This window comes from Pelophylax lessonae (assembly GCF_965119305.1).
Source record: "Pelophylax lessonae genome assembly, chromosome: 9".
NCBI lineage: Eukaryota > Metazoa > Chordata > Amphibia > Anura > Ranidae > Pelophylax > Pelophylax lessonae.
This window is the reverse complement of record NC_138776.1, coordinates 37,207,502-37,221,013: the sequence shown is the minus strand read 5'-3', so window position 1 is coordinate 37,221,013 and position 13,512 is coordinate 37,207,502. Positions and strand designations below refer to the sequence as shown.

Sequence of the window (13,512 nt, the reverse complement as noted above, 5' to 3'; positions counted from 1 at the left end):
ACAGCAGTACATGTATGTGGCCTGACTTCGACGCTAGCTCTAACCCTGACACTGATCTAGTTCAAACCTTGATCCAGCCATTTTATCTTTTTTTTAATTTTTTTTTATTTCTTCCTATGCACACTTTTTATTGTTTTTACAAATTTCTCCTCTAGCAAGGAGAAAAAAGATACAATGTGTCTTGCATGTATACAATGCATTATATAATGTATCCTGTTTGTATACAATGTATTATATAATGTATACTATATGTATACAATGTATTATAATGTATAGTGTATGTATACAATGTATTATACAGTATAATGTATCCTGTATGTATACAATGTATTATTTAATGTATCCTATATGTATACAATGTATATTTTTCTCCAATCAAGAGGAGAAAACAACATAGGAGTGGGCTGTATAGTTACTGATCACTGTGATAGCCAATCACAGGCTATCACAGCAATTAGGTGATCAGGAACCGGTCCTCCTGGTTTTCGATCATTAGTGAAAGACTCAGAGCTATCGAGGAGTGTGCAGTGCAGCGCACTCTCAGCACACAGAGCAGTACATGTATGTGGCCCCGCAGATAAATACTCACTTTTCTAAAGCCGCATTTATTCATATGCTCATCAGGAAGGGGATAAAGTGTATTTAAAACCATTTTTTTATCCCATTGGAAATGGTCAGAATCCTAGACAGATCTTTATTAGTCAGTGTCCCCACAAGGGAGATTTGCCCTCATTTTGTCCTGGTTGGAATTGTCATAGAAACACAAAGGGGTGTTGCAGAGTTATTCATCATGTGAAACTGCATGTGCCCTTGGTTCTGTCTGTGTGAATGCGGGCAAAAATAAATGTTATTAAGCTATTTTCTCAACAGGTCACATATTTGTTAATCATATAGAAAAGCGGATTAGGAAAATACCTCATTCTGACCAGTAGATGGAGCTGATGATCACAGGAAATAAATACTTGCTATGGTTGCCACCTCCATCTATTGGCAATAATGCTGTATTTTCCTGTTTCTAGACTATTCTGTATGAGGCTCGGTTCACACGGCTGTGACGGCAAAGTCACATGACTTTGCTGCGACTTTGCCCTGCGACTTCCTTCTGACTTGATCCGACTTGGATATGATTTAGGAGCCTGGACAAAGGCTGAAATCGCTCTCAGGTTGGACCAAAGTACTGTGAGAACCATTTCTAAAGAAATAGTTTTAACCGTTCACAAACTGATTTTACACGTTGCTTTAACAGTGTTCTAGACTGGAAATAATATTGTTCAGTATGTTATAAATTCACACAATTAATAATTTCCTACTTTTTCTTCCTCAACAAGTCGATTCATCTATCCGGCAGTGATTACGTTCTGCATAGCGACCCTCACCTTCCCTCCAGGATTTGGGCAGTTCATGGCGGGTGAGGTAAGGTTTTTCATCCTGAGATTTTGAAAAGCAAAGAGCTACACTGTTGCTACGCCGACCATGACAATACCAGATCTTTTGCCCCGTGTGATTGAGTGTGATTGACTGGTTTATGTGCAGGGGTGGGGATCTATTGCTACTTTTTATGGCTTTAAAGAGGAACAGTCATGTACGGGAATTTGTAGTAATCTCTGGGATCATTGTGTGTGGTGTTATTTACTTGTATTCTCTCCCTGTCAGAGCAGACATGTCAGTATCAGGCTGTAAGGGCCAAAGAGAGGTAATTCCTAATAAAGCAGGCTGCACTATTAAAATAATTTAAGAATGACTACTCTTTCCTCATTATTATTGGTTGGTACTGATCTCCGTTAGGCTGGGTTCACACTGCCCCACGAAGGGGCTCACAGCAGGGGTACGGTGCGTCCCTGTTTACCGTTTCAGGTCTGATTTCAGTCCAAATTTTTTGTCTGAATTCAGACCTGAAACAGACCAGAAGACACACCGGATCCTGTGCAATTCGCTCCGGAGCCGCTCTGGAGATATGTGAACCGGCTCCATAGAGAGCCGGTCACAATCTCCTGACATGCGAATTGGATGCCCGAAAAAACCCACATCCAATTAGCAATAGTGTGAAAACCAGCTTTAAGGAAGGGTAGCGAGGCTCTTATTTTTGCTATAGGTTCACCTTAAAATACACTATAGTACAAAAAGTATTGGAACGCCTGCCTTTACACACACATGAACTTTAATGGCATCCCAGTCTTAGTCCGTAGAGTTCAATATTGAGTTGGCGCACCCTTTGCAGCTATAACAGCTTCAACTCTTCTGGGAAGGCTTTCCACAAGTTTTAGGCGTGTGTCTATGGGAATGTTTGACCATTCTTCCAGAAGGGCATTTGTAAGGTCAGGCACTGATGTTGGAGAGAAGGCCTGGCTCGCAATCTCTGCTCTGATTCACCCCAAAGATGTTCTATCAGGTTGAGGTCAGGACTCTGTGCAGGCCAGTCATGTTCCTCCACCCCAAACTCGCTCATCCATGTCTTTATGGACCTTGCTTTGTGGACTGGTGCGCAGTCATGTTGGAATAGGAAGGGGCCATCCCCATACTGTTCCCACAAAGTTGGGAGCATGAAATTGTCCAAAATGTCTTGGTATGCTGACGCCTTAAGAGTTCCCTTCACTGGAACTAAGGGACCAAGCCCAACCCCTGAAAAACAACCCCGCACTATAATCCCCCCTCCACCAAATGATTTGGACCAGTGCACAAAGCAAGGTCCATAAAGACATGGATGAGCGAGTTTGGGGTGGAGGAACTTGACTGGCCTTGACTGAGTCCTGACTTCAACGCAATAGAACATCTTTTGGATGAATTACAGCAGAGACTGCGAGCCAGGCCTTTCCAACATCAGTGCCTGACCTCACAAATGCGCTTCTGGAAAAATGGTCAAACATTCCCATAGACACACTCCTAAACCTTGTGGACAGCCTTCCCTGAAGAGTTGGAGCTGTTATAGCTGCAAAGGGTGGGCCAACTCAATATTGAACCCTACGGACTAAGACTGGGATGCCATTAAAGTTCATGTGTGTGTAAAGGGGACTACAATTGGCTGTTTTAACATTAACATCATCATTACACAGGAATGGTCCACTGTTGGAAACCCACCCTGGTAAATGCCATGCAGCCATTGCTGGAAAAGAAGTGGCTGTAAAATGCTGCTGGAGATTAGCAGGACTGAGATTCAAGGTTGAAAAAAAATTGAAAATAGTTTTAAAAAAAAAATGTTTATGATGCAGGGTGCACAAAGCAACATAAATATTATTCTACAAGCTGAAAGCAAATAGAAAACACCGCTCCAGGGGAGATAGTATGCGGCATAAGGGCCGGTTCACACTGGTGCGATGCGGGGAAACCCTGCCAATCCTGAATTGCTGAATTGCACCTGAATCGCTGGCAGTTCACACTGCCCTCTGCGAACCACTAATGGTGTCAATACAAAGTTAATGACACCCCCGGATCAGTTTGCATATTGCAGTGCAAACTGTGAATTCAGACAGGATTTGGATCGCATTGTGTGAACACCCATGAGATCCGATTCTGGTACCGACAAAAAATGGGTCCTGCAAGAGTTTGGTCTGAATGCGATGCAAATTCAGCCATACAGTTTGTATGGCTACATTTGCATCGCACAGACATAACACGTGATCTGCACAGCAATGTGGTGCGAATCACATGCGATGTCTGCCATCGCACCAGTGTGAACCGTCCCTTAAGGTGCCAACAGCTCCAGAGTACGCCACGAGGTGCTGGTCCGGTTCGTGGCCGGGAAACACAGGATAGTAGGAAAGCGGGTGACTGCACTCAAGGGTTGAAGCACTCGAGAAAACTTTATTTAAGTTCCATAAAAGCACACAATATCTCAGTTCAACAAGTAGAGAAACAGTTAACGGGTTTCATGCTACAACCGCTTACTCGTAACATTTTAAATAGGCACTTGTAGCGTGAAACGCGGTAACTGTTTCTCTACTTGTTGGACCATGATATTGTGTGCATTCATGGAACTACGATAAAGTTTTCTGGAGTGCTTTAACCCTTGCGTGCGGTCATCCACTTTCCTCCTATCCTAAATATCATTCAGTTGGGCTTTTACTCTTGTTGCCTGGTTGTCTTGCACTCACTGTGACTCTGTTTGCTTGGACTATCTCACAGCTCATGCCCCGGGAGAGTATCACCGTTCTTTTTGATAATCACACGTGGACGAAACATGTTGGGAACACCTCCGTCTTGGGACGCTCTGCTGCCTTCATCCACCCAACTGTCAGTGTCTTTGTCACGCTACCCCTCTTCTTCATCATGAAGGTACTGACCAATTGTCCTTCTGCCTGTTTATTAAAACTTTTTGTTGCCTTATTTTGCTTCCCTAGAAACCACATCACATGCTAGCATAGCTAGCTAGCATGTGATAGCTAGCAGTCACATTTAACTGGACTTGTTTTTAATGTTGAAGACAATTCATAGCCCACTCAGGCCACTTTTTTAGTTCTAATCAGTAGTCGGGAATATACCTATTATTTATATCCATGTCAAGGTAGCTGTTGGTTGTCCAAGAACAGGGTGGAAGGTGTGAAAGTTGTGGAACCACCCCAATCTAGTAATATAACCACATCCATGGTGTCATAAAGTCTAGGTATGTGTTAATTCCTCAATTTACATGACTGAAGGTATAACACAGCCATTCTCAACCAGAGTTTTGTGGAATTCTGGGCTTCCTCCAGAGTTGGCTAGGGGTTCCCTGAGCTGTGGTTGACTTTTCTCGCATTTTACAATGCCTGAAAAATTCCAGGTCCAATGCCATTTTAAAAAAAGCCAGCAGTTTGACACCAATGATCTCTTTAGGTGTTTCTAAGGGTGGCATTCTGACCAACAATGTAAGAGGCATTCTTCTCGCTGATCACCCCATTAATTGGTTTTAGCATGGGTTCCCATAGACCTGAATATTATTTCAAGGGTTCTTTGGGGGGTAAAAACAATTGTTATGGGATGGTATAAATTGTTGCCAACTCACCGAGGTAGACATGTTGCACGGTGATTGGATTAAGGTATTGGGGTTACCAAAAGTGATGTTAAAGTTGGGATATGTTGATGACACTCATTAGAATTGAAGAAGTGACTTGAAGAAGCTACGAAACGTCTTCTACATTACAGAACAGGTCCAACAATGTAAGAGGCATTCTTCTCGCTGATCACCCCATTAAGTGGTTTTAGCATGTGTTCCCATAGACCTGAGTATTATTTCAAGGGTTCTTTGGGGGGGTAAAAAAAGTTGTTAAGGGATGGTATAAATTGTTGCCAACTCACCGACGTAGAGATGTTCCATGGTGATTAGATTAAGGCATTGGTGTTACCAAAAGGGATGTTAAAGTTGGGATATGTTGATGACACTCATTAGAATTGAAGAAGTGACTTGAAGAAGCTATGAAACGTCTTCTACATTACAGAACAGGTCCGACAATGTAAGAGGCATTCTTCTCGCTGATCACCCTATTAATTGGTTTTAGTATGGGTTCCCATAGACCTGAGTATTATTTCAAGGGTTCTTTAGGGGTAAAAAAAGTTGTTATGGGATGGTATAAATTGTTGCCAACTCACCAAGGAAGAGATATTCCATGGTGATTGGATTAAGGCATTGGTGTTACCAAAAGTGATGTTAAAGTTGGGATATGTTCATGACACTCATTAGAATTGAAGAAGTGACTTGAAGAAGCTACGAAACGTCTTCTACATTACAGAACAGGTCCGGTTGAATATGATCAACTACAACTATATACAGTATACCTGGATAAATGAGATCCTTCACAGAAGGATCACATGGTCAACTCACATGATTTGGGATCATGGCAGGGTTTGAGGATCTCCTATAGATGTACCAACAACATTGTAGAGGTCATGCTTGTTTGTGTAGTTTCAGACAGAATGGTATGACGAGGTAGGTCCTCACATTACATGCTTTTGGTAAATCTCTAAAGGAGATGGCAATCTTTGGCACCCCAGATGTTTTGGAACTACATTTCCCATGATGCTCCACTACTCTGAAGAGTGCAGGAGCATCATGGGAAATGTAGTTCCAAAACATCTGGGGTGCCAAGGTTCGCCATCACTGATCTATACAATTTTATGTATGGTTATTTAGACAGATATTCCGTAGTTGAATGAGAAGACAAAATCTACTGTAAATTAATCAAAATTATATTTACCAAGAGTGTAGTTGAGAAGAAAACCTGGGTACAAAAAAAACTTGGTGCTTTCATACTTGATACAGCTCATTAACAACTGCAAATAGTAAGAATTTACAACTTGAATAACAATTCAGCACAGCACAACAAATGTCCAACATGCTGGCTCTGTCATTCCACTTGCTTGGAAGCAGGGGTCTCTCCGCACAGGTCTGATATGTCCCCGGTTTAGTCAGAGCTAGAGTTTCCCACTCAGGAAAGCTCATGCTCCCTGCTAATTGAAGAACTCTGACTCAGCAGAGTTAGACCTTTGCAGAGAGACCACTGCTTCCACTAAGAGAGCAAGGGTATATATACAAAACATGCTGGCAGGGGAATCGCCTGAGGAAGGAGCACGCATGCTCCGAACGCGAGCACCCCCCTGCCACTATTGGATGTAAGCCTGGATACTGAATGCTGCCAGACACACAGGAAGTGTCGGACTCCACCGGCACAGCCAGGACCACGGCCACCACAGTGTACTTCCCTAACATCCCTATGGTGTTGCAGATAAACCATCACCATTTGCTGATCAACTGTTTCCTCTGTGTGAGTTACTACGTTGTTTTTATGTAATAAATAACCTTTTAATCTACACCGAGGTGGCACTGCTTTTCTTCTCCTACCCCTTTTTTTTTTGTTGCAGAGTCCCTCTAGCTCTGTATGAAGCCTGCAGCCACCTCCACCATCCATCTCCACTAACCCCAGGGATTGAACTATCCTGCATACCTCCTAAAAAGACTACCTACAGCCACAGTTGAAACTTTTTTCATAAGATGGAATGTACTTGATTTTTTCACTGGCACAGGTCGAACGTTGTGTATATGTGCCTTGCTGGCAGGGGACAGGCTTTTCTACTCAAGCTATAAAGAAAGCAAATTATAAATCTTTGAACAATGTTTGATTTCGATGCATCTGGCACATGCTTAGATGATTTGAACTGAAGGGCTTTACCAACAGTAATCCAATGGTGGTTTTTCTTTCAGTTTCTGATGTCCGTCGTTGCCACTACGATGCCCATACCCTGTGGGGCCTTTATGCCAGTGTTTGTCCTTGGTAAGCAGAAGACATAAAGAATAGCACGTACCTATCCAGTGTTTTGTGGGTTTTTATGGTTCTGCATTATGAAACAGCAAATATGTAGGACAAGGAAAAGGTCATATTGTACATGTAACCTGTTCTACTGTCTGACCTCTAAGTCACAGGGAGACTCATTTATTAATAAAGTACAAAGAGTACAGCGCTAAGAGTCAGACCTGGTGTACACTTGCGGCTGGGGGCACAGAAAAAAAATCAAGGCTATCTTCTGAAATGCATTAGCTCCTTTTAACTCACTATCATGTAACAATAAAAATTTCCATATGGATTTTTAGAGTTGCCGGCTCTACCTTTTGCTGATTGTTACATTTAATGGACGGAGGACTTTTGCCAAATTTCCATTTCCATCTCTGATTAACAAATGGTTTTCCCGTTGTGAGCACTGCACAGTCACCCATTTTTACCACCCCCTAAGCTGTAATGGCTTAGGGGTATCCACATGGCAAAAATTATGCCCCCTGTTGCGTTTGGTGGGCAGTACCACCTGCCAAACGCAACTCCTTCAAGTGAATAGTGCTGTGATACAACTGTGCAATGCTTGTGATTGCAGTGAGGTGGCGCAGGCTTTTAGGGGTTAAAACAGGCAATGTGGAGGCAACACCTCCTCACCATCTGTCAAGCGCACTCTGAAAAGTGATCCACCGCAGCCCTCTCTTCAGAGGGCTACCACTACTGTAAACCAGTGCAAGGAGCAATAACTGCACAGTACCAGCCAATCAGAATCCTTTTTTGTATCAGTCACACACTTTACCAAAATTGAGTTTTCAGTTTTGGTGATACTGTACCCATAGGTGTGCGCAGCCTATTGCATTAGGGTGTGCACCCCAAAGTTTAAATACACATGCATGTGTTTGCCTACATGTACATGGCCCCGATACATTACTCTCCCTGCTGGCAAAGTGAAATAGAAGTGTGTGGCACTTCTCTTATGTCAGAGCAGGTCCGAGGGAGATCTTTCCCATCTCCTCACTGGCAAACAGAGCGATAATGCTAATGTGCCCTAGGTGATTAGGGTGTGCCCAGGCATACCCGGCACACCCTGTGCGCACGCCTATGACTGTACCTACTGTAGTCCCATGTATCTGTTCTTAGCCAATAGTAGAGGAACCTGGCACGGTTGTCTGTTGCTGTAGCCCATCTTCATCAATATTCTATACCTTAACAGTTTTTAGCGTATTGCAACTTGGAGAAGGGCAACGAAATTTAAAAAAGGGGAGTGGAGGACCCCAATTATGAGGAACGACTACAGACACTACATTTTTTCTTGCTCGAGAAGAGATACTTGAGAGGGGACATGATAGGGATTTACAAATACCTCAATGGTAAATCCAATGTAGGAAAAAAACTATTTAGTCTCAGGGAGTGTAGGAGGACATGGGGCCACACAATGAGATTGGAGGAGAAGCAATTTAACCTTAAACTGCGCAGAGGGTTGTTCACTGTCAGGCCGATAAGGATGTGGAACTCTCTTCCACATTTGGTGGTGGCAGCGGGGAGTATTGATATTTTTAAAAGATTATTGGACGTGCATCTTAAAGAACACAACATACAAGGATACGGGGAATAATTACTGACATTGACACACACACACCTACACAGGTTGAACTGGATGGACTATTGTCTTTATTCAACCTTACCTACTATGTAACTATGTAACTATGTCCGAGGTCAAAGCTGCTTACCTTATGCAAATGGTTGGGGGAGGAGCTCCTCTTGACCATGTCTGCATGCGTTATGTGATAAATTGCAGCCAGATGATTGGTTGATGCTAATTGTTGTTAATGTATATCCTATAAAAGGAGCCACTAGGCTCATGTAGCTAACAATCTTTTAAAAAAATGGGACATCCGTTGACTTTATCTTACTCTCGACCAGGTGCCTCTTTTGGAAGAATTGTCGGGGAATTGATGGCTTTCCTCTTTCCCAATGGAATCTTGTTTGATGGGATTGTGTATAAGATTTTACCTGGGGGATACGCTGTGATTGGTAACTATCCACAAACTGAAATGTTGTGTCTATATCTACATACATATACAATAGGAAATATAGGAAATAGTTATAAGCACCTAAGTATATTCTATAGGAAAGTGATACAAGCAGTCCGTCCAAGATAAATACCTCAATGCTCTATATAAGATGAATATTGTAGCAAATATATTGTAGGCATTATCCAAAGGCCTTCCATGGATCAACAACGAGCACAATCTATGGAAGGCCTTTGAGTAGTGCTTACAATATCCTATGCTATATACCAGTGATGGCGACCCTTGGCACCCCAGATGTTTTTGAACTACATTTCCCATGATGCTCAACTACACTGCAGAATGCATGAGCATCATGGGAAATGTAGTTCCAAAGCATCTGGGGTGCCAAGGTTCGCCATCACTGCTATATACTATATATATATACTGTGTATATATATATATATATATATATATATGCAGGTGCATGTACTCCCCCTATCTGAGTCACCCCTTGTCTCCGCCCCCTATCCACCCCCGAGCACCATCCCTTGGTTCCACCCCACCTCCAGCAGGCACATCTATATTGATTTCTTCCTACCAGAGAGCAGGATCTGTGAGTGAGGTCTGCTCAGTGTGCTCAGTATGTGATTCATTGGGTCTAGAGAGTGTTTCACACTGGTCCAATAGGGAGGCATATTGGACAGTGGGAGGAAACCTGACCAATGGATACATAGGCTTGGATACAGTTCTGGTGATTGGTAGAGACAGGCTGTCTCTGTGCATTATGGGATACTGTATAAAAGCCGGCAGCACATGTGCTGCGGGGTCTTTGGCTGGTGAGCAGAGTCCTGGAGGGAGGGTGGCCGCTGCCTCCTCCTCTGTAATGATGGCACGTGGTCGCAGGTGGTCGACTTGGGGACCAGAGGAACGGAACTGAACCCAGAGGTCCAGGAGAGCTCACTAAAGGGGGCGAGACACTGGAGACCCTAGAAAAACAGTATAGTACAAGGATAGTGTCTGGGGCCTGACCTGAGGGGGGCCACCCCAGTGTAAGTTGGTCAGAGGAGGGGTGTCAGTGTGTCAAGTGAAAGGGGATACTAGGAGAGTATCCTAAAGATAATCTAGCCCATCAAGTCATCTGGATAGAGACTTAATTAAAATTCACCTAGTGGTAGGGTGAAACAGCAGCCTGGCTGCATCGTCAGAAGTAGGAGTCCTCCGCATTGTGTATAGTAAATTTGAAGTATCCCATTATTCCCTTCTCCCATCCCTAAATTAAATAAAACTCCAAAAAACAACTACATCCCCCTGGACTGATAATTGACTGAGCCAAGAAGTAAAGTGTTAATCTGTGCATGCTGAAATTGCTAATGGTAACCCAGGGGGACCCGAAGGTGTGAAATCCAGCAGCCCTCAAGGGGGCAGTGCTACATTATATTTTCCATGTGATAAAGTCGGTGATTTGACATTTTAAAAGTGATTAGGGTCAGCATGTGTTTCATTAGTCGTACTAGAAATGTTACTGCACTCTCATTGGATCCAACTAAGACTTAAAACAAGCGTTTGTGTGTATAAAAACCGGCATTTTGCTTTAAATATCAAATGACTAGCACATTGTTTATTTGCCACGTTGTTAATATACCCCGTGTGGTTTTGACTGATGAAGGCATCCCACACAAACTTGGGGGAGAACATAGAAAAGGTTATACAGAATGTGTCACTAGTGGGAACTGAAACCAAGACCCCAGCGCTGTAAGTCCGCAGTACTAATCACCGTGCTGCTGTGTTGCCCACGCTTTTCATTCTAGATCATAATAAGTGTTGCTGAGAAAGGTTGAAGTTGCTCACCTAATTAGCTAATCATCAGTATTCAGGAACAGGCTACAAGTAATTAGTGGAAAAGAAGGAGTTATTAACATCTGATGGGACTAATTATTATGCAATGCAGTGAAAGTTTATTTAATCTCTAGGATTAAATAAAAGAACACTGCTAGGGTTTTTCTTGTTCATCTGAACCGGCTCCATACTATAACCCTAGACTCCAGGGCAGGGGTGTCAAACTCAATTTCATCGGGGGGGGGGCGCATCAGCCCTCGTGCCGGTTGTATCTATAAGACTATATAAATGTATCCAAGGCTTTTTTTCTCAGAGAATAGATGCAGAATCCAAACCACGCACTCCCCTCCCCCGCTGAACCGCATAGAACGATGGGTGTGGCTAAATTGCACTGGGGTGTGTGGCTAAATTAAACAGTGGGAGGATCCTAACCCCTTCATGCCCAAGCCTTTTTCTGACAATTGTTGCCTACAAGTTCAAATCATTTTTTTTTGCTAGATAATCACTTAGAACCCCGAAACATTATATAGATTTTTTCGAGACCCTAGAGCACAGGTGTCAAACACAAGGTCCGCGGGCCGAATCCGGCCCTCAAGGCCATACCATGTGGCCCTTGCACCTCTCCTGCAACTGCAGGAGAGCTCCAGCCCTCTTCTAGCCCTCCTCCAGACCCTGTACTTTTTGCTTTTCAGCAATGCTTACAGCTTCTTCCCAGCAGCAGCACAAGGTAAGGGGGGTGCACTGTGATGTAAGGGAGGGTGGGGGGCACAACTTCTGATGGTGGGGAGGCTCTTGACGTCTTATGTAAGAGTAGGGGATGCTCTGGACAACTAGTCTTAGATACATCTGGCCCTTTTGAGGGCAATAATAATGCTGATGCGGCCCGCGATTAAATTGAGTTTGACACCCCTGCCCTAGAGAATAAAATGGCGATTGTTGCAAAATTTTATGTCACACGATATTTGCGCAGCGGTCTTTCAAATGCTATTTTTTTTTTATTTTTTAAGAAATACACTTTAATGAATTAAAAAAACAAAACAGTAAAGTTAGCCCATTTTTTTTTTTGATACCTAACATATCACGCTTTAAAATTGCGCACGCTCGTGGAATGGCGGCAAACTACGGTACTTAAAAATCTCCATAGGCAAGGCTGTAAAAAATGTTAACTGTTTAAAGTAACTAGAAATATTGCTCTTGCTCCAACGATCGCGGCGATATGTCGATGTGTGTTTTGAACACTGTTTACATTTGCAGAAGCGACTTACGTATGGGTTCGCTTCTGCACACAAGCACGAAGAGATGGGGCGCTTTAATTTTTTTTTTTTTTTTCTGTAGTTTTTTTTTTTTTTTAACACTGTACCTTTACATTTTTTTTTTTATCACTTTTATTGCTCTCACAAGGAATGTAAACATCCCTTGTGACAGTAATAGGCAGTGACAGGTACTCTTTATGGAGGGATCTGGGGTCTATAAGACCGCAAATCCCTCCTTTGCACTTAAAAGCATTCAAGGCTGTTTTGAATACTGACATTTTTTTTTTTATCTGGCGCCTTTAAGGCTCCAGTACCCGGAAGTGATTTCATGACATCACTTCTGGGTTTCTACATCAGGGACCCAATCAAAGCTGAATCCGGCTTTGTTCGGGACTCTGGCCAGCCAGCAGACATGCTGGCGGGTCGCTCGGGTCTCCCGGTGGAACGGGAGGCCCGGGCAAAGCGGTGGAAGGTGACAGAAAACAGCGGAAGGCGGCAGGAGGGGGTGGAAGGCGGCAGTAGGGGCCCCCTGTCCCCGCGTGCTCACACACCACAGAAACATTTGAAGCGCCCATTCCCTCAGTGCTTGTGCGCACAAGTGAATGCATACGTAAGTCACGCCTGCATATGTAAACGGTGTTCAAACCACACATATGGGATATCTCTGCAATCGTTAGAGCGAGAGCAACACATCCAGCACAAGACCTTCTCTGTAACTCTAAACAGGTAGCCATTAAAAATGTTTTAAAGCATCGCCTATGTAGATTTTTAAGTACCGTAGTTTGTCGCCATTCCACGAGTGTGTGCAATTTTAAAGTGCAACATGCTGGGTATCTATTTACTCGGCATGACATCATATTTTACAATATACAAAAAAAAAAATTGGGCTTACTTTACTATTTAGTCTTTTCCTATTCAGTGAAGTGTATTTTTTCAGCTTGATAGACTGCTGCGCAAATACGGTGTGACATAAAATGTTGCAACAATGCCATTTTATTCTCCAGAGTCTCTGCTAAATAAATATATATAAGGTTTTGGGGTTCTAAGTAATTTCTAGCAATAAATAATGATTTTAAGTTGTAAGCAACAAATGTCAGAGATAGGCCTGCTCTTTAGGGGTTAAACGCTCCTAAAACGCTACTACAAAAAAGCGTTTTTTAATCCACGGTTTTTGTAGCT

The 13,512-nt window shown here is 43.1% G+C and overlaps 1 protein-coding gene across 2 annotated transcripts in view; it reads left to right on the top strand.

The window, feature by feature from the left end:
- Positions 1-13,512, top strand: part of CLCN1 (chloride voltage-gated channel 1) — a 302,592-nt gene that overhangs the window by 229,533 nt on the left and 59,547 nt on the right. For both annotated transcript variants that reach the window (XM_082267331.1, XM_082267330.1), the window contains exons 11-14: positions 1,329-1,413; positions 4,120-4,269; positions 7,169-7,238; positions 9,156-9,266. In XM_082267331.1, the coding sequence (XP_082123457.1) occupies positions 1,329-1,413; positions 4,120-4,269; positions 7,169-7,238; positions 9,156-9,266 (416 nt within the window). The remainder of the gene's footprint in view (positions 1-1,328; positions 1,414-4,119; positions 4,270-7,168; positions 7,239-9,155; positions 9,267-13,512) is intronic.